This window comes from Scomber japonicus, chromosome 12 (genome assembly GCF_027409825.1).
Source record: "Scomber japonicus isolate fScoJap1 chromosome 12, fScoJap1.pri, whole genome shotgun sequence".
NCBI classification, from domain to species: Eukaryota; Metazoa; Chordata; class Actinopteri; order Scombriformes; family Scombridae; genus Scomber; species Scomber japonicus.
Genome location: NC_070589.1, coordinates 27,369,515 through 27,395,978, shown reverse-complemented (window position 1 = coordinate 27,395,978; position 26,464 = coordinate 27,369,515). Strand labels below are relative to the sequence as shown.

Here is a 26,464-nt window from a genome sequence, read left to right as displayed (position 1 = left end):
GATTTTTAACTATATTTTTTTGGCTTCTTCCTGAACTAAACTGGTGGAGAAAGTTGGAGAGACAACATTCCCTGTGTGTGTGTAATCACATTTTCTGTTTTTAAGCACTTGTGTAAACATTTCTTTTAAAACTTTGACTTATGGCGTTAAGTCCCTATCATAAAATCCCTATTCATGATTCATTTTCACACATTTCAAACATCTCGAGTGAAAACTGATCATTTTAAGGTCACAAGGCATTTTTATATCCACAGGTAAGGTCAGTGTGCAATGTCATTCTGATTGGTTGTAACGCATTAATAAGCGTCAGATGTTATTATTTCTGAGTGGGTTTTAGATGTTGTTGGACTATTAATAAGTCTATAACTGATAATTATTGTTCTACAGTAAATATACTAAAATATAACATGAGTGTAAAGACCCAAAAGCCTCATTTTATACAGATGAACTGTAAAAGGCTGAATTTATTAGTTGATCAACAGCAAAATCGGTCTGCAATAATTATATTATGTCAAGTTATCATTTCAGTATTTAAGGAAAAATGAAAAAAATTACAATTCTCTGGTTTTAAGCTTCTTCTGTTTTATATGATTGTACATAAATTATCTTTATATTTTGGACAGCTGGTTGTGTAAAAACAGAAATGCCACCTTGAGCTCTGGAAAATCATCATGGGGCCTTTTTCACCACTTTCTGATATTTTATAGACAAAACTATTAGTTGAACAATTGAGAAAGTTTAAGATTAATTAAGAATACTTATAACAGATTAATTGATCATTAAGATAATTGTTTCCCAACTTTTTCACGTGCGGTTCAAAGGCCTCAAAAATATTCTAATTAATTTCTCATGAGGTAAAAATTGTGGCATAACGCTGCTGTTCTGAGCAAGTCAACAAACATTAGTCAATATGGGTCTTTGTGTAAGTAACAGAGGAACATAATACTGGCTACATGTGTGAAAAAATAAAATGATAACACTGTTCAATGGCACTTTTAACAGCACACAGGTCTTGCATAAGGCTGGAGGCATTGGGGTGGAGCAGGGTAACAGCCCTGTTCCTTCATGTATGACTTCATATGTAAGCTGACAACACTGAAACACTGACTGAGAACTAAAAATCAAACCCAAAAAAGAAACAAAAAAAAGGAGAAGCTTGGTAAGAATGGACACGTGTGTTTTGGAGCCACAGCGGAGCCGGAGGGGGCGGAGCTTTCCACCTGTAGGCTTCACCGGGTTGCAAAACACCAGCGCCCCGATGCTGGCTTTGAGGTTGTGACTTTACTTCCCTGATAGGACAAATTTGGTTATGGCGTAACAGAAGCCACGTTCATATCCCGGACTCCCCCCATCCCGCCCACAACCCCCCTTTCCCTCCCTCCCTCCCCCAAGAATACTTTGTTTTCCTTAAGGCTAACAGTCAAACTGAAAACAAACGTAATGCTAGCTAGCAAAAGACTTAACATAACACTAACACAGACAACATCTTGCTAGCTAGTGTATGTATATAACACTGAAGGGCATACGATGCATGAGGCATGTATCCATAGGTAAACCAGGAATACTGTAGTGCAGAGGTTTTTGTTCGTAGAACTCAATAAAATACTGATTTAGGAAACTTCATTGGCAATAAAAAGGTATAGAAATCTTTCTCATCTTTACAGGTTAAAATGTTTTCAAACAAGAACAAGATTAGTAACACTGATCAAATGAAAACAGACGAACAAACAAAACAATCAATCAATAAAACAACCTGGGATGTCTCAGTAACAAGTTCTAACAAGTTGGTGGGAGAGTTCGGCTTTAAAATCTGTACTTCTATAAACAATTTTTAACACTGATATTTCCACAAGAAAGAAAAGAAAAAAAAAGTCACTGTTTTCTTGTTTTTTTTTTCTTTTTTCAAGTTCAGGCACACCTGGGTTTTTGTACACAGTAGTGGACCGTTAAGATCAGGCAACCGCCGCCATGACTTCCTTCTGATGGCAAGATGCGGTTTTGTCTTCATTTAACTCGACGCGGATGATCGACACTTTTTCGAACTGTCCCGAAGAAATGTTCTTTTCCTCTTTTTTTATTTGGCGTCTGTCACCGCTTCCTCTGTGGGGTCGCCGCCGCCGCTGTCCGCGTCCTCCCTGATGCTTTTGTCCGTATCTGCTTCACAGTCTGCCGTCTCCTCTGTCTCTTCACTTGCTGTGTCCTCCTTTTCTTCGGTAATTTCCTCCTTTTCTTCTGTTATTTCCTCCATTTCTTCGGTTATTTCCTCCATTTCTTCGGTTATTTCCTCCTTTTCTTCGGTTATTTCCTCCTTCTCTTCAGTTATTTCCTCCTTCTCTTCAGTTATTTCCTCCTTTTCTTCAGTTATTTCCTCCTTCTCTTCAGTTATTTCGTCCTTCTCTTCAGTTATTTCCTCTTTTTCGTCAGTTATTTCCTCCTTCTCTTCGGTTATTTCCTCCATGTCTTCGGTGATTTCCTCCATCTCTTCGGTTATTTCCTCCATCTCTTCGGTTATTTCCTCCATCTCTTCGGTTATTTCCTCCATCTCTTCGGTTATTTCCTCCATCTCTTCAGTTATTTCCTCCATCTCTTCCTCATCCTCTCGCTGGTCGTCCACCAGTTTGACTTTCACCACCTCAGAAACGACCTCTTCCTCTTCCTCTTCCTCATCCGCCTTCTCTCCCTCTGCTGCCTCTTCTTCTTCTTCTTCTCCTTCTCCTGTTGGCTCATTCTCTACCACCACCTCTTCCTCGCCAGCGAATTCCTCAAAATTACCCTCGTAGATCTCGCACTCGCCGTCGTCCACCTGCACCACCCGGATGTCGTCCATGCACATGGCCTCGTCGTCGTCGTCCTCTTCCTCCTCGCTCTCCCTCTCGTCTGAGTCCAGTTGGGAGGGCGGGGTCGTGGTCCGGCTGTCCGACTGCGGTCCAGCTCCGGGGCTGCTGAGCTCCGACTGGAAAAGGCCAGGACCCGAGCCGGAGCCCGCGCTCATCCCGTCCTTCTTGCAGTAGGAGTAACGGTGGTTCATGTGCTGGGAGTAAGAGCCGGAGTGAGAGAAACGCTTCCCGCACTTGTCGCACTGGTACGGTTTTTCACCCGAGTGCAGCCTCGAGTGTTCGATCAGGTGATGCTTGTGTTTGAAGGCCTTCTTGCAGATGTTGCACTCGTGGGGGCGTTTTCCTGCAGATTATATAAAAAAAACAAGTCAGAGAGGAACATAATACTGAGAGTAATGTAGTACAGGGAGATATTAATGATAACTGATCATTTTAGCAAAGAAAAGGTATTAAATAAACTCCTCTTAATCCTCTTAATAACTGTTCTTTGATTGTATCACAATATCACATTACCAATATCAAGATCATGTGATATGATTGAAAGCTCCTACTCAATAGATCTAAGTAATGATTGTTAAAAGCAGCTGTTTCCAATTTTGAGGGTCTGATTCGGCCCACCGAGTCACAAAAAACAAAACATTATTAGAACAGCAACAATTAATTGATCAACAGAAAATTAATAATCAACAATTTTGATGATCGATAAGTCGTTTTGCAAGAATTTGAAATTAAAAACACCCAACTGGTTAAAAAAATGTGACGAGGAGGTACTGCTTTGGTTTTAACACATCATAAGCAATAAGCCACTGCTGTAAGATAACATGGTCATAGTTTTATATAATGTGAAAAGATGCAATTCTCTTTTATAGCACAGATCTCCAGATTTACTGTCAAAAAATGGATGAGAAGTTGTTCACAGTGGAGATAAAGAAGCGAGTTCTGGCATTTAGAAATCTATTCACCTGCCCGAGTCATTGCTGACCAATCAATATTAAAATCAGCAGCCTTGAAATCCACAGAAATGGTAATGTGTGTGTGTGTGTGTGTGTAGGTGGATGATGTCATGGCTGAACAGTAGTGCAGTGCACATATTGCAAACAGACTTTACGGGCCATCTTCCAATCTGGAGGGTAGCTGGAGCTTCGGGGGAAAATATTCACTTAATTCATCTCAAGAGCCTCATCTATAAATACTGATGTAGAATCCCTTGGAGTGGATACATTTACAGTCCAGGTGTCCTATAAATGTTACAATCAAGTCAAGTGTAACACGTTTAACAAGATATGATGTAATATGTAAAGTCAGAGCTTTGAAAACTAGAAACCTGCTTCAGGCTACACAAAGAAAAAACACAAAGGCTGCTGAATAGAATAAACCTGACAAACAAATTAACGTATTAGTGTTGTGCACAGACGGGGAGTTCTGGTCCCCTGAAATGAGGCCAACGCGGAGGTAACTTAAAACTGCATTCTATCAAAAGGCCACCAGGGGGCGACCGTTTTGGTGTCAAAAGGACTTCCGTCTCTATACAAGTCAATGGAGAAATCACCAACTTCTCACTTGATTTCTAACCTCAGTAAACGTTTTCAAAATGTGTTTATGGTCTCAATCGCTAGTTTAAAGCCTCCTTCAATGCAGTATGATGTTCATTTGTGAAGTTTTGGCCTCCCTGATTTTATATTTGACGATAAAGCAGGGTATACATTAGGGCGTGGCTACGTCATGATTGACAGGTTGATTACCCAATGTCCTCGAGATCCAGCCCTCACAACCTATCGCAACCTTCCCACTCCGCCCACGGCCCCGCCTCATGCCCATATAAGTAGAATCCATGTTTTTATTTTTCCCAGCATGCACCTGAAATTTTCAAGATGGCGCTGCCTAGATTCGAAACTATTGGCTTCCGAGCAACAGTGCACAAACCAATGGGTGATGTCACGGATGTTATGTCCATTTCTTTTATACAGTCTATGGTTGTGCATGAGGTCATGTTTTTTAAAATGTTTCCATGTTCATCCTTATCGTACCTGTGTGTTCATATTTGTGCCTGAGCAGGGAGCTGCCCTTCTGGAAGACCTTAGAGCAAAGATCACAGGGGTACACGCCGTTTTCCAGCCGCCGCTTCTTGATAATAGCCAACTCGTGCTGCTCCTCCACCGTGGAATTGCCATCAGAGCTGCTGTCCGGTCTCTTCTCCGGCTGTAAATGGAAGGAAATTTAATGCCACATTGTGAAGTGGAGGCAATAACTAAAAAGGTGAAGAAAATGAGCTTCTAATGAAATGAGGCATGGTTTTAATGCCTAGATGGTGATTGTTAATGTTTAAAGCTCTTTCCGTCAGCTTCTGCAGTCAAAAACTAGAAATGCTTTCAAGTGTAAAGATATGAAACTCAATGAGGATAAAGCAGAGTGTTCTTAAAAATAAGATTTCATTCCCTGCAGAAAAGTAGTTGCTTTGGATTTGTGGTTTTTAATTTTGAAACGTTTAATGTAGCAATCCAAAGAAACCAGAATGTGAAAAATGTGCTGAACACTGATTTGTTATCTGAGAAAACACAATCAGGTGAAGGAGGATTGCCAAAGGTTTCAGACACTTATGATGAGATTCACTCAGAGAGGTTTAAAGTTTGTCTGTATCACTCTCTGATATTTGGAAGACTCTCATCTACTGATGTAATATGTGTCGCAGTTTTGTCAGCCTCACCCGCATCTTCCCAGAGAAAGTCACTGCAAGCATGTCAACATTCATTATTCAAGGTACGTGGGTACAGGGTCTTTTATACAGTAGAAGACGGCAGAAGGCACTATGAATGCAAGTTTATCTAACCACATGCTGAATGAAAAGATGACTCCCACTCCCCTGGCTGGCAGGAGAGGACTTCATGATCCCAAACACATTACAAAAATCACATAGGAGTTTTTAAAAGAAGAAGAGGAAGGAGGAGAAGTAAAAACCATAACCGGTTCTTAATCCAACACAGCACCTTTATAATATTCTAAGAATGAAGTAGAGCAACTCAACCTCTTCCAGCAAAGAGTTGTTGAAAATAACAATCTCTACACATGTATCTGTTTGATGGCATTGCTACTTTGATCACATACTGTTGTAATTGTCCTTCCTTGTTAAAAATCAATTTTAATGGAATATAAAACTGCTTGTTTATGGTACTGAAGGCCCTGAAACATATAATCAGTTTGCAGGTGAATATTTAGATGAATGGAGTTAAAATACATAACTTGGATATAAAATGTTTTTTCCTTCCTATTACAAGAGTGCATGCATTCAATAGAAGTGCACAACTTTCACAATTTCTAGACAGTCTACTGCATATTTTTGAGTAGTTTTGGATTAACCCGACTAGCCAGGAAAACCGGCCTCATACTTAAAATCAATCAAAATGTCTAAAACCCACAGAGGAAATAGTGTTTGGATAACATCATTTTCCAGACTACCAACCTTATGTCCGTTAAGTACGACAGTCTTTGCTTCAGTGGTGCTGCCGGCCGTAGTAGCGTAGGTGTAAGTGAGCTGGGGGATGAGGATGGTTCGCTTCGTTGTGGTGTTGATGGCGCTGAGACAGCCCACCGTGCCCTGACCAGCGATGGCCACCAGGGTGGGCAGCTGTGCGGCGGTGACGATGTTGACAGGTCTTCCGGTCTGAGGTGTGTTCACAAAGATGGTTTGACCCTCGAGCTGCTCCTTCCTCAGGCAGGTCAGGTTCAGAGGGTGTTCCTGTTGTTTGAGGGGGGGTGTTGTCCTCGTAGTTGCCAATGCTGCAAGGTGTTTAGGAAGGGAGAGGTCTAGGGGCTCTGCCTGGGAGTCCAGAGCCTCTGGGTCTTCTGGTTCGCTTTTAACGATGACGAGGTCACCGGTGTTGAGGCTTAGTGGCGATGAAGGGGAAGCACTTCCAGATTCTGTTGAGACTTTGGCAGATTCCTCTAGTTTGGTGTCCTGCATCGTCTCTCCATTCTGATTTGAAGCATCCTCTGAATTGGAATTTGTGATTTCAGTCTTTTTGGAAAGCGCTGCTTCTTTGCGATATTTTCTCGCATTTTTCCCAGAGTTCATCTTAACAAACCACTTTCTGACCACCTCCACGGGAATACTGACAGACTCTGAGATCTTCCTCAGCTCCTCCTGGCTGGGGTTGGCGTTGGAGGCGAAATACGTCTTGAGGAGTGAGACGAGGTCTTCCACAGGCGGTTCTTCCAGCGTCACCCCCGCTTCGCTTAGCAGAGCGGCGAATGAGGGGTCGAGGGCGGCGGAGTCGACAGCCTCCCCGTTGGCTGCTTTGCGATGCTGGAGCAGGTGCAATGCCTCCAGGTTGTCAGGACAGTCATCACATAGTAAACACGTACTGGAGCTGTTGGGTTTTGGCATCTGAGCTTTTTCAGTGTGTGAAGTCTTTGAAGTCTTAACAGTTCCTTTTCCTGTCTGTGTGGATGCCTCCGACTCCGTCACCGTGACAGGTTCTGGCTCTGGCTCTGCCTTGACAATGGTGAGGTCAGCCACCTCAGGGGTTTGGGGTCTATCTGTTTTGGTGGGGGTGGGGGCTGCAGCGCTGGTAACCGTAGGAGGGGGAAGAGGATTGTTTTTAACGATAAAAGGTGCAGGGTGGGTAGTGGCAGTGGTGGCAGCTGCAGGGCTGATGCTGTAGTTGATGATGATCTTTGTGGTGCCATCGTGATCCACAAAGGCCGGCAGGCTGATGATCTGCTGCTGGGGCTGCTGGACTACGATTCCCTGCTTCCCCTGCGTCACCACCCTGTTGGCTGTACCCATCACCTGCCTGAGCACATTCCCATCCATGGCCACCTTCAACACATTCTGCAAGTCATTCAGATTGATACTGATGGGTGACATCAGGCCGACTGTGGGTACGACCATAGCCACGCCCTGAGGCAGCGTTGCAGCCTGAACCGCAGCAGGCGTCGCCGTCCCTCCGTTTACCACTCCGTTGGCACCAGTTGACGTTGCCGGTGCTGCCGTCGCTGGCTTGCACTCGTATTCCACAGGTTCAGATTTGATCTGGGTGACGGGGAGCTGCTCTTGAAGGGGTTTGCTTTCAGTCTTCTCTTTCAATATCACGCGAGCTGGAGCGATCATCACAGGTGTGGTCGCCGTGGTGGGAGGGGACTTGATCTTGATCGATGTCCGGGTGACGCCGTTCGTGGGTGCCGCACTCACACACTTCTTACTACTGATGTGAGAGCTGTAGGAGCCTGAGTGGGAGAATCGCTTCTTGCAGTTTGAGCATTCGTATGGTTTCTCACCTAAAAAGGGGGGCACAGAGAAAATACACAAGAGTGTTAAAAAGAGAAGCTCGCTGTTCTTTTTTAGTTTTCGTCTACCACACCACTTTTTTTTTAGTTCATCTGTCTGCAATATTTTGAAAAGTCATCCAGTGTCCGATTAATCCATAATCTTGATAACTTTTTATATGATCAAATTTAGCTATAACTATTTTATTAAACTGTAGAGATCATGCATCATTTAAAAAGAGCATTTAGATTAAATGTGGTAATCAGAAATAATTATTATTGATCAGATCTAATTAAAAGCATTTAACTTACATTAAATCAGAGCTCTACCCTGAAAGACAGGTCAAACTGATTATACTATACTTCTCATAAATCTGCAACTCTAATGAACTACAATCAAAATGACCGTTTAGCCAGTGCAGGTTGAAGGATTTTTGGAGTTCTTTGCAGAGGTTGGCAGTTTTCACTTTTATATAACATTAAACAGACAGCTGTGTTAATTGGGACAAAGGAAAACTACAAAAATGGCTGACAAAAAACAACACCAGAGCCACATGGCATGAGGAGGGCTTATCAGAAATCTTGCAGACTTACACAACACACCCAATTTACTACATGACACCTTTAGCCCCACCCACCCCCGAATGCTGTCACCTTAATGGCATCTTATGTGACCACCCCATCTCCGCCCCACCTCTCACTGCCTCACTGCTCATGCAAGTGGGTGTGTCTTGTAAACACTGAGTGTGCAGATAGACCTGTGTGCACGGCATGAGAGGGGACAAAAGAATATAGATCTTCTTCTTCGCTCTGCCGGTTAGAGCACAAACAAAAAGTTTGCATGCAAGTCTAAGTACCTCCAGTGCTGCAGATATGTAACATCAGCTTAATGCAATAACCTGATTAAGAACAGACATCATAACAATAGAGCTCAATTAACAACTATAAACTAAATCAGTCTTGCTTAGCCCTGTGCTGTTATGCTATACTATGCTTAATACATTACCAAATTCGTGAGGAGAGAGGTTTTCGGCTGGTCAGTCAGGCTGAGAAGAGCTGTGTCTCCGAGACTGAACAGTACAAGCTTTACTGTGCAGTCAGTGATCCAGTCTGGGGGCCCAGATGGCTCTTTTGTTCTGCCCTTGCAGAAATAGAATCAAGCTAAATCTGCTTCAGGGCTCCTGTGCTTATAAAACTCAGCTGTGTCCTAGCCACTGGTGCTAGATCATTTTTGTTTACTGAATGTTGGCTAATCAGAAACAGGCTCTGGTGTCTTGCTGTTAAGGACAGGGTTAAGTGTGTCCTCTCTGTAGAGGAGAGACTCTAGTTGACCTGCATGCTGCATTCCAGGAGCAGAGATCAGTTTTCTGCAGCAATGCTAAGGAGGAAAAGGAGGAGCAGAGGAGGGAGTTCTGGTTTTGTTTACCTGGTGACATCATGAGTCACACTGACCAATGTTGAATGGGGGAGGGTCCATAGGGTGGAGTTTAGGTCAGGTGTGAAAACCTGAATACTCTGGGAAATTGAGTTTGTTCATGGGCAGACTTCAGTTGAACTCATTTCACTTGTGGACTTCTCATTCAAAACTAGTTTATGTGAGGAGGCAAAGTTTCCCTACAACTGTTAGTTCTGGTTGTTTTAACTTGGTGACATCATGAGTCTTACTGACCAACGGTGACTGGGGGAGGGTCAGTGGGGGGATTTAGGTCTAGGTGTGAAAACCTGAGGACTCAAGGAAATTGAGTTCATTCATAGGCAAAGTTCAGTTGAAATCCCACAAAAGAATAAATTATTCTGTAGAGTTCCAGCCGTGCCTACAGAACAGTTTTATTTAGGCCAAAGTTTTAGTTTTCACACAATATGTATCATGAGATCTTTGCTTTCTTTTGCTAAATAAAAAAAAGGATTTGGTAGAAAAGCATGGTATAAAAAATGCCCTTTTGGTATCAGAACTAAAGCTCAGCTACTATTGGGACTAGTATTGACTTGGCTGTCTGTGTCACTTTTTACAGTCACTTATTTTATATTTTAAAGTGTAACTCCCAACTTTATGTCTCTTTTTCTTAAGGCCGATATTTTTATATTTGTATGAACAATTTTTTTTAAAGTCCAGAAATCACCTAAAACACCTGAACATAGACTGAATAATAATTAAAATCCTCATATCTACATTAACAGAGTAACCATAACTGGAGATGAGCGTATAGGTTAATTAATAATCAACTTCTACTAAACCAGACATTGAGTGGCCTGAAGGTGTGAACGGCAGCTTCTGATAGTGCTGCACTGTGGACTGTGAGTGTGTGTGTGTCTGTTTTGTCTTTTTTTGACGTGAAAGACAGACAGTGACGGTTGCCGGAGCAACAGCTCTCACCGCTGTGAATGCGCAGGTGCTCCTTCAGGTGATGCTTGTATTTGAAGGCCTTGGAACATTCAGTACACTTGAATTTTCGGGTTCCACCTGTTCCTCCTGTCGTCTGGGAAACCTGATGATTAGACCCCCCCCCAAAAAAAAGCAGAAGAAGAGGAAGGTGATGAGAAGCTGATGTAAGAGATGTGTCCAGATGATAGAAATAAGTGGTTTGAGTTGATTAGCATTCATAGGGATAAAAAATAAATAAATGAGTGGAATTAAATCAATAGATATAACACTGAGGAAAAGCTTTTAACCAGCACACTAAAGATTTACATTTACTGCAGTTTAACATTTAGTCAAAGGTTTTTAAACAGGAACATTGATTTTCTATGCAGAGGTTGTTTTTTTCCCCCCCATGTTTGCCTGGACCTGCAGACTGTGAAGGTGCATGTTAATTTTGAAGACAGGAATAATAAATCACGGCGCATGAAAGGAGAGCCAAAGGTCAATGAATTCACTTCACAAAACCAAAAGACCTGCAAGCACTTAAAAAAAAAAAGAAGAAGAAGAAAGCAACGATAAAAAGCTGCCAAAAAGTAGCCAGTCACAGCTTTAAAAAGAAGAAAATTAACTGTTGCTTGCTTTTATATATATGTTTTAATGAATCACTAGTAATAATAGTCTGAAGTAAGCTAAGCCATGATAGAAGAGTTAAATTAAATAAATAATTGAGACATATTTAAGTTAATCAACAAAAATAGTTGTCAGCACAGTTTCAGGATTTAATTTGACCTCTTATAGTAAATCAGTCTCCATCTTTAAAGGCCTTCAGGCTGTGACGTTACCTGCTCCCTGGTGCCCCTGTGGTGGCTCATGTGCCTCTCCAGCTGCGAGCGGTACGTGAAGGTGTAGCTGCAGTGCGAGCAGCTGTAGTTGTCCTCGCTGGTCTCGTGGCGATACTTGATGTGCTCCTTCAGCGAGGCGTTGCGCTTGTAGCCCCGGGAGCAGTAGGGGCAAGTGTGCAACTGGGAGAAGGAATCTGGGGTGCCTGGAAGAGGTACAATGTTGGATTTACTTTCATGTGAGCTATACAGTGACCATTTGAATTTCATTAGGAATTATATTTATTCAGAGCTGCTTTTAATGTTCAGCTTTCGTCTCTTTCTTATCCATAAGAATGTTCCATTCAGCCTCAAGGGGAGTTTATCACACTGTTTTTCAACAGTCTCGATGCAGCCAAAGTGAACAGCAAGATAAACTCTTTCCATAATTTAATTAATGGCTTTTAGGAATTAAATTCAAGCTCTTCTCTCAAAGCTTTACTTTGTACATTTACTGACAAATAATCCAATTTGTGTTAACATGGCAGAGCTACAACATTTAAATTAAAGGTGATTTCTTCATAATTAATCATATTTTTATTTTTACATTAAAGACTTATTACAGCTTGAAGGAGTGTGCGGCGGTGAGTTCGTGTGTTACCGTTTTCATCAGCGCCTCCCGTCTCCGCTGGACTCTGCTCGTCCTCGGGAGCTTCGGGATAGATGACGGCTGTGTCTCCCTGCTGGAGAATCTCCTCTACTAGGGCATCCTTCACCACCTCCTCCTCTTCTCCTTCTTCTTCTCCCTCTACTCCTTCTCCTTCTTCTTCTTCTGACACGCACTCCTCCTTCACTGAAACACAACAGACATACAAATAAAGTTAAGGATCATGTTAGCAGGTGGAGAGAGGTGGACATTTTATCCCTCCGAAGACTTAAAAAACTCGACTATCCTCTGATGACTGAATAATCAGCTGTGTGTGATGTTATTCTGCAGCACCACCACTAGAGAGCGCCAGAGGGCTTCTTAATAATTCCCTATGTAAGGAGTATGTCATATCTGTGGAGGACAGATTTACAATATAATTAAAGACATTTAGATTTTTTTTTAAATTAACCAAATGGCTTATAACTCCAAACTCTCTGCTTGTGCTTTGAAAGTTCAGAGCAAAAAAGCCTTACTATCTTGCATGTTTGTTGATATTTGCAAACTGTATATTTATGTGTAATCACCTGTCAGTGTTAGTAATCTTCTGTACTGCTTTGGTAATACACATTTTCTCCATACACCTTCATGAGAGGCTGAAATCTTTCTAAAAGGTACAAACAGCCACTAAACCAGCATCAACTGACAGCGCTCAAATATCCTTTATAGCTTTCAAAATGTGACTCCTCGACTTTTCCGAGGCCCCCGTTGCTATACAAACCGAAGTGTTACCATTTTCAAAAAAACACACATAAATACATCCTTTTAAAATCGCAGCTTGTTCGACTGACCTTTATAAAGTACAAAATGACTTAGCAGGAAGGTTAAAAGAAAAAAAACAACCCCACCAACATTCATGCAGTTTCGTGCAACAGCTGAAAACCTTCCTTCCAAACCTCTCAAGGCAAAGAGCCAGCGCTGAGATATATACTCACATTACAATGTCACATTTTAGGAATAAAAACATGTTTAATTTATAACTGATCTGATAGCGCTGCAGCAGCTGAACTGTCCCGATTACATCTGTCAGCGAAGTTTGAGTTCGTGTGGAACAACTGGCTTTTCTGTGAAAGAGAAAGAATGTATGTCCCTGTAATCACACTGAGCTCTACGAGGAACAATTCAACTGATGAGCTTAATACTAATGTGGCACTTCAGGGGGAAAATGACAGATGGTATGACAATGCCGCTGCACGTTATCCATCCAACACTTCATCGATTTGTATAAATTGAGTAATCGTTTATGTGCATTTCCAAACATTCTCTAGAATAACAAACATACTATACATGTGGTTAAAGGAGGAGGAGGAGGAACAGGAGGAGAAGGAGGCCGTGGTTATGTGATGTACTATTCCTTATCTGGGAGCAGTTACATCCCAGAGTCACGGCCGGCTGCAAGGAAGTAGCTGAGTTTGATAGAATCAGATTGGCTAACTCTCAGAAAACACATTTTTCAGAAGTCAGGCTAGAGCCCATGCATCATACATAATCACATCGGCTGCAATTACATGGATGGACCCTAATGTTACACTAATAAGCAGAGTAATAACCCAATCAGAATAAAAATGCCTCATATGTAACCACCTCAATTGGAAGAGACTGGCTCCATCTAACCTCAATCGGAGATAACCCATTCAATACTAACCATGTAAAGCCTCGATCCTATCACTTCTTTATTGTTGGATATACTCTTTCTGCAAGTTTGGGGGGGGAGAGGGTAACAGGTGATGTGACAGTTGAGAGCATGTGTGTGTGTGTGTGTGTGTGTTTGTGTGTGTGTAACAGAGTATGAAGCTAGCAGCTGTCAATGAAGCAGCGCAGTGTGTGTGTGTGTGTGTGTGTGTGTGTGTGTGTGTTCAGTTTAAACTATTTGTCAGTGAATAAATGCTACGACTCCTCGAGACCTGAGCCAAGTTCCTGCGTTCCAAGCTGATTAAAGTGAAGCACCGAAGTTAGCGACACTGAGTTAGCGACACTGAGTTAGCCTCAATAGCACATAAACTGCACTTATATAGCACTTTTCTAGTCTTTTTGACCACTCAAAGCGCTTTTACACTGCATTCACACACATTCATACACTGACTGGAGGAGGACTGACTTAAGATGAATCAGACATTGTCATTCTAGTGACAATAAAACCTGGTTTTCCTGTGTACAGCTCTTTGTAACATTGTTTTGAAACACTCATTTCCGTTTCTTCTCATTAGTCACACTATTTGTCACTCATAGGATTTCAAACAATGATCGAGGAACTGGGGGTGGGTGGGGGGGCAAAGAAGTTGCTTCATTTTCTGTCTATAAAAAGATTACTAAGAACAAGCAGTAAAGTGAAACTGTTACCCACGTTGCCATGGAGATCAAGCATTTTTCTAGATGGAGGCAGGACCGGTGCCAAAGAAGGCCACGCCTCTTCCTGCTGGGCCTTGTCAGGGACAGGTGCAGCTGTGTGTGTGTGTGTGTGTGTGTGTGCGTGTGTGCGTGTGTGAGTGTGTGTCTGTGTGTGTGTGTGTGTGTTTCTTCATAAAGGAGAGGCGGACCCAGGCCGAGCCCCGTTAAGCCTCCTTTTAAACACACAGATCTCTGCTTCCCATGATCTCACCCAAAAGCTTTCCAAATCTCTCTTCCCCCCACTGAGAAACCCTCCTCCTTCCTTTCTACCTTGCCTGTTTCTTTCTGCATCTTTCCCTTCACTCATCCCTTTCTCTTTTTCTTTTTCTCACCTTCTTTTGCACCCTTTACGACTTTTCCCCACTGTCGTCACTAACATCTTTCTCTCCGGCTCTCTCCTGTCTGACTCTCCTGTCATCCCCCCTCTCTCCCTTTCTCTACTTCTCAACAACTTTAAAACGTTAAAAAAGCATCTTTATTTTCCCTCTCCGTTTTGGCCCCTGTCGTCCACCCCTGACAGCATCTTTGACATGTGAAAACAGAGCTTTTCAACAGTGGATTAATCTAGAAATTGAGCTCTTGAAAAACAATGAAGCTCGGTTGCTAGTTGTGTGGCAGTGAAGTTAATGTGCTAGACTGTAACCCTCTCTGTAATCACTCCTTTTAAATGTCAGTATAGCTGATGATCACACACACACACATACACACACACACACACACACACACGCGCACACACTTACAGGTGTTGTCGTTAGCCTGGGTTTCGTCAGACAACTTGGCGATCATAAAGCTGACAGATTGAGGTGAAGCAGCGCAGGAGCTCTCTGGTTAAAAAAGTTGAATTCATGAGCTGCGATCAAACCGGCTTTATGCTTGTTGGGTTTTTCTGACAACAGACACACGAGCTGGTAAATCAGGAGTTTGGCTGTATTTAACAACGGTGCAGGTGATGATGGAGAGCAGCAGGGGGAATGAACGTAGGTTTAACCAGCTGAGTCTGTCTCAGCAGAGTAACCAGACAGTCTGTCACACTCTGTACCAGATGTTGGCTTCGAGGCACACTTTTTTTTTTTCAAACTTGGATGAAGAGGTTTTTGCTGTTTTACGACTGCGCAGGCATTTTTCGATTGCGGATGGAGATTGTTACGGAAAGAAACTGCAAACGCAATTGATTTCATGAGTAAACAATGTTTTATAAATAGCCGTCCTCTCAATCTCTGTCACTTCTTTCTACATCCATCCTCCCAGTCCTGCTCGAGTTTAACCTCAACAAGTGCTTGCTTTTAGGGGGAATGTTGGTTTTCTGTAAATCAAAGAGTCTAGACCTGCTCTCTGTGAAAAGTCCCTATAAGATCATTTCTGTTATGATAAATAATAAGGACTCAACTATCTAACTTCTTACTCTTTGTGTTTCTCCCTCTCTCTCTCTCTGTCACTTGCTTGCTTCACTTCCCTCCATCACTCCTTCGCCTGACCCTCCTCCCTCCCTCCCCCTCCCTCAACTGATACACCTCTCTGCATATTTTCCCACCACACTCTACAATTACACTTAATGCTTTACAAAAAAGGCCACGTTGTAATGACGACCAGAACCTTGCAACACACAGATGTGGAATATCAGAAAGGAATGAAAACAGGAAATCATGTGGTGCACACGCACAGACACACACACACACACACACAGATACTTGCACGCACACACACACACACACACACACACATGGACCAGTAGCACTGCACTCATATACCTTGCCAGAACCTGTCACTCTGTGTCCATGGTAAATTTATAAGGCAGGATGGATTGGCGCTGCAGTGCGGCCCAGACTGCAGGGGGAGTAGCAGACACTAATCTCTCACCAGAGGACCAATTCAACACCAGCTGCTCTCCCTGCCTTCTCTTCTCACCTCAGACGGGGAGTAAAGGCAGGAGTGAAAGGCAGACAATTCCAAAAATATCACACGAAGCCTTTGAAGGGTTCCCACTGTGGCTCTGCAACGCTGCAACAATTCGTAAGTTTTCCATGACTTTCCTCCAACACAGCCGGAGAGCTTCCACACACACACACACACATACATACACACACACGCACACACACTGAAAAACGTTACTCCTTCCTGGTTTGTTAATGTTTTTCTAAAGGAGAGAGCAGGCTGCTTTCTGCTACAGGTGCAGGAGAAAAACAACAGGTAAGGCCATGAACCCGTGACTCAAGTCAAAAACATTAGTTACCCTCCTTTACTCAGAACTAATCACATTTCCTGACATTGCCTTGTCCAAACAACACTTATCTTCAGTATTAATCCAGAAGCATGTGTCAGTGTCAACATTGGTAGCACTTACATTTGCATGTTAGGCACTTTAGGTTCATGATCCCACATTACGACAACGGAAATCAGCTGATAGTACAGGTCAAGGGTTGAAAACAATGCTCAGATTTCTCTCTCAGCTCAACAGAGCACACTCCTCTCAAACTCTTCTCATTATGAATGTTAGAAGTTATAAGAAATAAGCCATAATCTTGACACTAAGACACCTTTTCTACACTGGAAATAAAGTCTATGTGACTGATGAGTGACAATCATGGACACATCTCTGGCAGGTTTAACAGGAGTATTTCATAGCATTGCATTTTCACTAAGCAGAGCCGAGATCCAAAGTAAACCTATGATGTAATATGTGACAATGCACTAACCCAATTCAGAAAACACATTGCAGTACTGGTGAGTCAGCAGCCTTTTCTTTTATATGTTATCATATTTACTGAATGAAAAATCTTACCGCACTTTAAAGAAGTCTCACATTTTTATCAGCAGTGTTTGACTTCCTGTCATTCAAGATGTTGTGCTGGTGGATGATGGTAATTCACAACAAATTTTAACAGTATAATACATTAAAATATAGTATGCACAGCACTTAGACTTATCTAAAGAATTCAAAAAAGTGCTTTAAAGAAAGAATATCAAATATTGATTTTGATAAAGATCCATTGAGCTTTGTTATTAAAGAATTGTGACCAAGATATGTACTAAGTGAGTGAGGTGTTATCATTTCTTTACTGTAGTTTCTTGGTATTTGGCAGCCCATAAATATGCCTTTATTAATATATCTGATCTGAAAGTGAAACTGGATGATAATAGGAGCTATGTGAATGTATTCTGGGACACTAGAATGGGCTTTTTTCTCTCCACAAAGTTAATCAAGGAGGTCTAAATTGTTTGAGAAGTGAGCTCGTCCAAAAGGAGCCTATTATACGATGCTACTGTGGAAGTTTACCGCATAACAAGGAGCTCAATAAGCTTTCCGTGGATAATTAATGGCTAATAATATCCAAAGAGGGAGCACCACCACCTATCATTTCAAACGCTGAGGAGAAGCTTTCATGTAATATCTGTGCGCTTGGATTCTTAGCAAGAAGAAGGAGACATTGAGAAGGTGAAAGTAAAAAGGGAGGAAACAAATGCAAAGTAGACAAGAGGCAAGCCTGGCAAAAAGAATACAAAGAGATGAAAAGGGATCACTGACTGTAGGAAAATAAAAAGGTATACAGATGAAACAGGAGAGAGCTCAGAGAGGGAGGGGAAGAGAGGGGGGGGAAACAAAGTGAAAGAGAGTGAGCAGGCAGAGCACTGCTCACACCATGTAAGGCTTTATTCAGCAACAATGAAACAAGCCTTGAGAGCAATATCTCTGAGTGTCACATTCTCGCCGTCTCCATGGTTTTAGTATTTCCTGCTTGGCTGTAACTTACTGCTGTTGAGATGAAGGCAGATGCTTGCGTAGGCTGAGCTGTTTGCAGGGAATCAGGGATTAAAAGGACATTGAGAAGCGGTGTAAACACAAGCCAATCAACCCCTGCTGTTGAATGCAGACTCGGTTCTGCCTCTGCTTATTAAATCTTTGCGGTACTTCTTGCTGTTTTGTTTGCACGCTCGAGTGTGTCACCTTTTTTTTTTTTTTTTTTACGAATAACATCTGCTCGTATGGGTGAGCGCTGATCCTGCAAACTCACTTGAGGAGGGTATCTAGAGGGGTTTAAATTTAAAAGAGTTTTCGAGCTGTCAAGAAGTGAAATGAAAACCAATTTAAAAAACAGAAAAAAAGACACGAAGCTGACAAAAGGCCTTTGTTATGTTTGCGCTCGCTGCAGCTGGTAAAACTTTTGAAACTGAAAATGGGCAGAATAAGAGCAAGGACAGCAGAAAATTGATTGATAAGCAGCATGAAGGTCAATAAAAAATAATAGGGTTGTCACTTTTTCACAAAATCAAGTTCAAACTAAATCGAAGTGAGCCGCAATTCGTTCAAATTTATAAGGATGTGCACAGACAGTCAAACAAGGTTGTAGATTGAGCGCTGCTAAGCTAGCAGGTCAGTCTGCAGATGTCAACAAACAGCCTTATCATTATTTGTGACTTTTCAATGGTGTGGAAACCAAAAATACTTTGACACCTGGCTTCTCAGATGTTTTAGTGTTGTGACTGTTAGCTTAGGATGGCTCAGCTTGTTATTGTCCTCTATTTTAACAAAAGCAACACTACATTAACGTTAGCTTAACTTACTGATGTACGCACCCTCTGCTGGATCACAAGAACTGGATACTTCAAAGCCGACACATATCGAACAGGTGTTTACAATCCAAATATGGACTTTTCACCCCATGTTTGAAAATGTTAAAATTTCAAATTAAAAGTGACAGCCCTAATAAATACATGTTCTGTGTCCTTCACACCACAAAAAAATGTGTTATTAGTAGCCAAATTTGAAAGATTAAAAAAAAGTTGCCATCCATCCTGCTTCATCTGCCGAGTTGCATCATCAGGCAAGTAATGTAACCAGACATCCTTCTCCCCAGCAACGCTCCTCAGTTCCTCCTGGGGGATCCCGAGGCGTTCCCAGGCCAGAAGAGATATAAAACCCCCCCAGCGTGTCCTGGGTCTATCCCTGGGTCTCCTCCCAGTTGAATGTGCCTGGAACATCTCTAAAGGGAGGTGTCCAGGAGGCATCCTGACCAGGCACCTAGACCACCTCAACTGGCTCCTTTCAATGCAGAGGAGCAGCATCTCTACTCCGAGCCTCCCCCTGGTGTCCAAGCTCCTGACCCTGTCTCTAAGGCTGAGTTTCAGCTGCTTGTATCCACAATCTCATTCTTTTGGTCATTAACCAAAGCTCGTGACCATAGGTGAGGGTTGGAACGTAGACTGGCCGGTAAATCAAGAGCTTCAACTTCAGGCTCAGCTCCTTCTTCACCAGGACAGTCCGGTACAACACTGCTGACGCTGCAGTGATTCGCCTGTCGATCTCTCGCTCCTTGTAAACAAGAACCCAAGATACTTAAACTCCTCCACTTGGGCCAGCAACTCCCTCCCAACACTGAGGGGGCAACCCACCTTTTTCTGGCAGAGCACCATGGCCTTCGATTTGGAGATGCTGACTCGCAAAAAAAATTGCCAAGTATATAAAATTAGGTTTCAAAATCATGGAAAAATATGCAGTATTGTGAGCTCTGAAATGCTGGGTGCATGTCTGCTGAAGGCAATGAAACTGCACCAGCGGGACATGGATATATCCTTTGGGGTGGAGCGGAGCTTTAACACAACTCTACCCGTCAACGGAGGCTTCAGCTGGGGTTGAAATAACACCTTGAGCACCACTGTTCACCCATTCACCATTAACAGCTAATACCAATACCAAGCCTTCTAACAGCACAGTTCAGTACTACATAGTTCACAGTATTTTCTCTCATTTTCCTTTACATGGATTAAAAAAAAAATAGATATGAGGCACCTGGCATGACTAAACCTGCTCTGTATTTATCTACAAGTAGACATGAAGTGCGAAGAAAACCTGCCTGCACAGAAAATCAAGAAGCGGTTTGGCTGACTCAAATCCCTGAAGTCACACACAGGCCCAGCAGTGCTAATGAGGGAGCCCATTAAAACAGAACTCCACTAATATCTCAGTCAACTGTCTTGTCTTTGTGTGGTATAATAAATTAATAAAAAACTCACTCAAACGTAGAGTTGAACTATCTTGACAATTGATCAATATCAAAGTCCTTTTCTCTTGTTCCAGCTTCTCAATTGTGAAGAATTGATGATTTTTTTTATTTTGTGTGATAGAGAACTGAATATTTTGGGGGTTTCGGATAAATCAAGACACCTGAAGTCTTCATCTTTAGGTTTTAGAAAACTTAGATGGGTATTTTTCACTATTTACAATTTCTCAATTTCAATTTCTAGAGCAAATAATGAATTGATTAATTAATTAAGAAAATACCAGGCAGATTAAACAACTGTGACATAATTGTTAGTTGCAGCCCTGCTAAATGAATAAGATATACAGATGCAAGTATATGTTGTATGTATATGTTGTATGTATATCACTGATGTGTAAATTTATGCAGCAAACAACTTCAAAATCTAGACTGCCTACAATGTAGCACCTTTAAAAAACAGCTTTTAGGATATCATCATGAGTTAATGTCAGATTTAGCACCCTGAGAGTTTGTCAGCCGGAGAACCGAGCCATTCATTTTGAAGCAGAGAAGCAGTTTGACACCAAACTGAGGACAAACATGACAAGGAATGATGATGTAGCTCGACACTAAGTTTGATCAGGCGACTGAACAGAGGGAGGCTCGGATCATTAGGCAGGAGAGAATGCAGAAATGTGTGTGTTCTGCACGCAGGTTAGCCTTTAGGATGTGGTGTTATACAGGCAGGGAGAGATGAGGCGAGAGAGTGAGAGAGAGAGTGAGAGAGAGAGAGAGAGAGAGAGAGGGAGAGAGAGAGAGAGAGAGAGAGAGAGAGAGAGAGAGAGAGAGAGAGAGAGAGCAAGAAAGCAAAACATCTGGCCTCGCAGGTGAGCGGATGTTCCCTAAGGCTGAGAGCAGGATGGAAGAAGTAATCTGATCAAAGAGAGCAGGTAGATGTACACAGAAACACTCTTACACTCACATGCCGGGCTCTAATTCATCAACAGCAATGCCAACTGCATCTAAGAAAAGCTTGGCTGCAAGCTGTGTCACACTGCATAATCTCAATTTTAAGGCATGTCAGATTGTGTGATAAATACCTACAGTACATGAATACCTAACTCAGGCACCAAGATGTACACAGAAGAAAAACACAAGTAGGTCTACACTGCAGCTCCATCACACAGTCTATCCTGCATCTTTACATACTGATGATTGGTTGTTTGGGTATACTTCTGTCCTTCCTCCCTCCGTCCTTCTCTCTTTCTTTCCTTCCATCCTTCTTTCCTTCCTCCATCCCCCTTTCTTCCTTCCTTCTGCCCTTCTTTCCTCCCCCCTACCCTCCTCCCTTCTTCCCCCCTACCCTCCTCCCTTCCTCCTACCTTCTTTCCTCCCTCCTCCTACCTTTCTCCCTTCCTTCTTTCCTTTCCTTTCCTTCCTTCCCTCCCTTCCTTCCCTCCTTCCTGCCTTCTTTCCTCTGTCCTTCTTTCCTTCCTTCCTCTTCCTTCTTTCCTTTCCTCCTTTCCTTTTTCCCTTCCTTGACTCGAGGACAACAGGAGGGTTAAAAAAGAAAGATTTCAGTGTACAGGAGCCTTTAATCTGATGCAAGTGTGTTTCGAGAGGTTAAAAGAAGATAAAAATATAACAATGTTGACCTGTAGAGGTTGCAGGTTGTGCAAAATATGATGACTTAACATAAATATGTCCATCATAACATTACATCAATAATATAACATAACAACTGTCTATTCTTATTCAGGCACTACAGACATTACTTTTATTTTGTTTTTTACATCTGACCTGTAAATATACACTAACCCCAACCGGTCAGGGCAGATGGCCGCCCACTTACAGCTCGGTTCTGCTTGAGGTTTCTTCCCGTTAGAAGGGAGTTTTTTTTTCCTTGCCGCTGTTGCCAAGTGCTTGCTCATGTGGGAATGTTGAGTCTCTTTAAATTAAATTAAAAGAGTACAGTCTAGACCTGCTCTCTGTGCAAAGTGCCTCGAGATGACTTTTGTTGTGATTTGGCGCTATATAAATAAAGACTGATTAATTGATTGACTGTAGCTCAGTAATCTCTGTGCTGCATGCTGTGAAAAAAAAAATCTTTAAATTGTTTTTTGGTGCATTATTTTCTGTCCTGAGAGTAAAAACTGAACCATACAGAGCTTGTGTTTACACAGCTCTTCATATCTACTGATAACACAATGAATGATTTCTGATTTTAAGCAAAAAAAAAAAAAGCCAGATTAAATTACTAGTGAGGAAATACACGTGTCATATCAGTGTTGTGAATGGTGCTGTCAGGGATATGAAGTATGAAAAGCCTGTAGAGAAATGACCCAGGGGGGAGGGAAGGAGGGGGGAGGGCAGGGTACTGTATTATTAAAAGGCATGTTAGCCTGTTAGGAAGCGTATGGGATTTATTCAAGTTTGTTGGATCAGAGAGCTTGAGATGATACAGGAAAACCTCTTCATGACTGCCGGCGAGATTATACATTATTTAAGACGTGCTTACTTTCCCCCCTCGCCTCTGTCTCTCTTTGGGTTTCTCCAGCTGCCTACCTCACATTTTCCATCTTCTCTCGTTCCTCAAATTCTCTTTTTATTTTTTTTCCTGTTGATCTGTGTGACAAATGTTTTACCCCGTTACTTGTCATTTGTGTCTTTAGCCAGTATGTGTAGCATTGCTTTCACACATATTATCCCAGGTTTAGCACACATTATTACACCTGCATTTACAGTTTAATCAAGATAGACGAGTATTTAAGTCCATTAATAGTTTTATATTAAAGTTCTAAGTGTCTTAATTATAGAGTATATTGTGTTTGTTTCTTACTCACCATGCTTTCAAGGTTAGATCAAGTATGGGGGATTTCTTTTAATTGGTTAAATGTTTGGTTTAGTACCCATATTAATTGTACTTATTTTGAGGATTATGCTGCGGATGATGTGTTTTATTGTAAATGTTGTTGACTGATACAAGCACAGCATTGTTATTAGTTAATATAATAAGAAAGGAAAAGGACACCAAGTAAATTGGAGGGCCTATTTATGGGAAGAGATTTGGGTTTAATGAAAGCAGACACAGAGAGAGAGAGAGAGAGAGAGAGAGAGAGAGAGAGAGAGAGAGAGAGAGAGAGAGAGGGACAGAGGGAGAGAGAGAGAGAGAGAGAGAGAGAGAGAGAGAGAGAGAGAGAGAGAGAGGGGGACAGAGGGAGAGAGGGAGAAAGAGAGAGAGAGGGAGAGGGAGAAAGAGACAGGGTGACATCATGCCTTAGTTTGACTTACCCTGAGTTAAGCCACTTACATTTGATTGATTTCTCTTTTTTTGAGACATTTGTTTTGTTACACTGGGCATAATTAATCTCCCTTTTTTTTTTTTTTTTTACTCATTCAACAAGTCTGAGTCTGCTTCCCACCACCCTTCTAGCCACTCTGGTCAGACGTCCTCACAATTTAAAAATACCTGAGCTGTGACTGTGTTCAGCTGACTCATGGCTCCCAGATTCTCTTGCACACCAACACTGGCAGCAGAACTCTTAATTTATTAATGCACCTTTTGTGTACTGCATGTGTACAATGCTTTTTTTTTTCTTCCTATCTTGGAGTCACCTTGACATCACTTTATACAATTAAGTAGTTTGGATTTGTTTTTAATGCACAGTGCTCTAGCCGGTGTGTTACACAGAATAATGAACAAGTGAACATGAGCTTGCTTCTGTTCTGATCTGCTTCGGCTTGATAACGGCTGCATGGATAATCTCACCATTTATTCTAACGTACCTACTGTAACACATGACCATATAAAGAGAAGAGTACAACTACACACTGAGCTGACTTTCTCCAATATTAACACAACTCTAAAGGTTTATTTAGGGGACTGAAACATGTAAGCTTCGTGGACATTTTGTGCAAATGAGTGATTATCGTTGTGCAGACAGGCTGGAAAATGATATGCAACAGACGTGAATAACAATCCAACCTCCCTGAACTACGACTACTAAGGTGTAGCTGAGAAAAAGTAACACTGGTCTCATATCCGCCGCTACAGAGTCATGTGGAGACAGCTTGTGTAAACCTGTGGGTGTACTGGGCAGCTCCCAGTTGAGGATCTGTATTACTGTGTGAGTCTGAAAGAGGGAACTGCTGACAGAGAGCAAACATGCTCAGCAAACTTAACAGATATTATGAGGATCAATCTTAAAAGTCCAGTTTAAAGCAGGAAATAACTTTACTGTAATGAAAGTCTACATAGTGACAGCTCTCCAATCTCATCTTTTTCTCCCCACTGTGATAAACACATAATCTTCACGTTTCCATGGCGGCATCTCACCTCCGTTCCAGGAGCCGTTGAAGGGTAATACTGTTTTGGCGTCGTCATGGCTGTCCTTCGGTGTGGTCCCATCAGCGGCGGCGACCTCGGGCTCCTGCAGACTGTCCTCCTCCACGATGTGTAGCTTGTCCTCGTCATCAGAGTCTGAGCTGGCCTCCAAGCCATTGTTGAATTCTGTCACTGCGGAAGAAGAGAAAAGAAAAGATGCGAGATGACCTAATGTTTAGCACTCTTTTCTTCTTTTTTTAAGGATTGAGCACCCTGCTGCTGTAATCAGTGTTTGGTTTACATCTGGGACGCAGAATAAAGGCAATTATCTGCAATTACTGATTGCCAGAAATTACATCAGTGTGATCAGCATCTAAACTAAGGGAGGAAAAATCACTGAAAAGTGCTTTGATAGGCGATTGCCCCCCTTACAAGCATCTCCTTCATATATTTCCAGCACAAATAGCACCTCTGGAATCCTAAAAATGTTTTGTCTAAACCTTTGACGCTCCATAACAACAATGGAAATGGTGCAAAAGTACCGAACACTGGCTAAACTGAAGTCTTTACTGTACAAACATGTTAGATATGGCAGCCATAATGATGTATTTATCATTAAGGTAGTTTCTTCATGTGCTCCTAGGGTTGCAAAATGCTGGGAATTTTGGATTAGCCTATAACAGGAAACTTAAATGTAGTTAGAAAAAATATATATTGCAGAATGATATTAGCTAAAACAACCATATTTAAGGTAAATACAGTTGAATATCTCCCCTATTCCTCAATCACATGCACATAGCTCATTACCTACTGCAGGGCCTCAACTCCTACATGCACTGTGCATTCCTCCATCACATGCACACATGATTTATACAACCCTGGACTACTGAAGACACACTTTTGAACCCAAGGAAGGACTACAGTACATAAAGCCAAGTAGGTTCTGATGATATCAGTGGGGTAAATATTTTTGAGCTATGTAAATTTAACTTGTAAATATTAAATTAAAATGTGTTTGTACAGTAGCTAGCTAGCTGGTAAATCAGATATGCTAAATGTAAGCTAGCTAAAACCATTTCATTGACCATTTAGGAGGCTAGCTTAACACGGTACAGTTGATACAGTTTGTATAAATTACGCTACATTTTCAGTTCATTCCCATATATTCCCATGTATTCCCCAACTTGGAATATTTCCAGCTTAACTTCCCATGGAAAGTTTCTGTAAATTTAACAGAAATTTATCGGAAACTGTTCGCCCCATTGCAACCCTATGTGCTCCAGTGTATATGTAGCCCTGCTAACCTAAAGACAGAAAAACGTTGTTACATGAAAAGCAGCACAGCTAACCTTCACTGAGGTGGACTGCAGGCCACCAAAGCCTGTAAAATACATTACATCACAGTAATTGAACCTTGTGTGTTTTCATAGTAAAAACAAATGAAGTCAACTGAAGTAAGAGAGGGTAAAGAAACTGTAGCCTTGCATAGTCACACAGAAATACAGAGAATTAATATACCAGTCAGATATGTTCCCAAGCATTGACTTTGTTTCATATTTCTAGATACAAAACAAATAACCAATCACTCTTGTTCAGCATACAAAGGCAGGATATGCTCATGATGACTTGTGGACAGTCAAAAAAGAACAAAAAACAACAAAAATGTTCCTTCAGTGTAATATTTTGACATTTAATTCACATTTTCTCTAACCTTAACATCATAAACTCAATAAACTACAGTAAACTAAACCTACTTCAAAGCATTGCTATCTACACCAGTCTGAACATTGTACAC

General features: G+C 41.8%; 1 protein-coding gene across 1 annotated transcript in view; it reads right to left on the bottom strand.

Annotated features, from left to right (window-relative positions):
* Positions 1-1,412: 1,412 nt before the first annotated feature.
* The window catches only part of LOC128369102 (zinc finger E-box-binding homeobox 1-like), a 75,867-nt gene continuing 50,815 nt past the window's right edge, over positions 1,413-26,464 (bottom strand). Inside the window, exons 2-8 of the mRNA XM_053330068.1 lie at positions 24,682-24,861; positions 11,938-12,129; positions 11,301-11,503; positions 10,474-10,585; positions 6,295-8,111; positions 4,865-5,036; positions 1,413-3,180 (exon numbers count right to left, since the gene is read on the bottom strand). Of these exons, the coding sequence (XP_053186043.1) occupies positions 2,075-3,180; positions 4,865-5,036; positions 6,295-8,111; positions 10,474-10,585; positions 11,301-11,503; positions 11,938-12,129; positions 24,682-24,861 (3,782 nt within the window). The 3' untranslated portion in view covers positions 1,413-2,074. The remainder of the gene's footprint in view (positions 3,181-4,864; positions 5,037-6,294; positions 8,112-10,473; positions 10,586-11,300; positions 11,504-11,937; positions 12,130-24,681; positions 24,862-26,464) is intronic.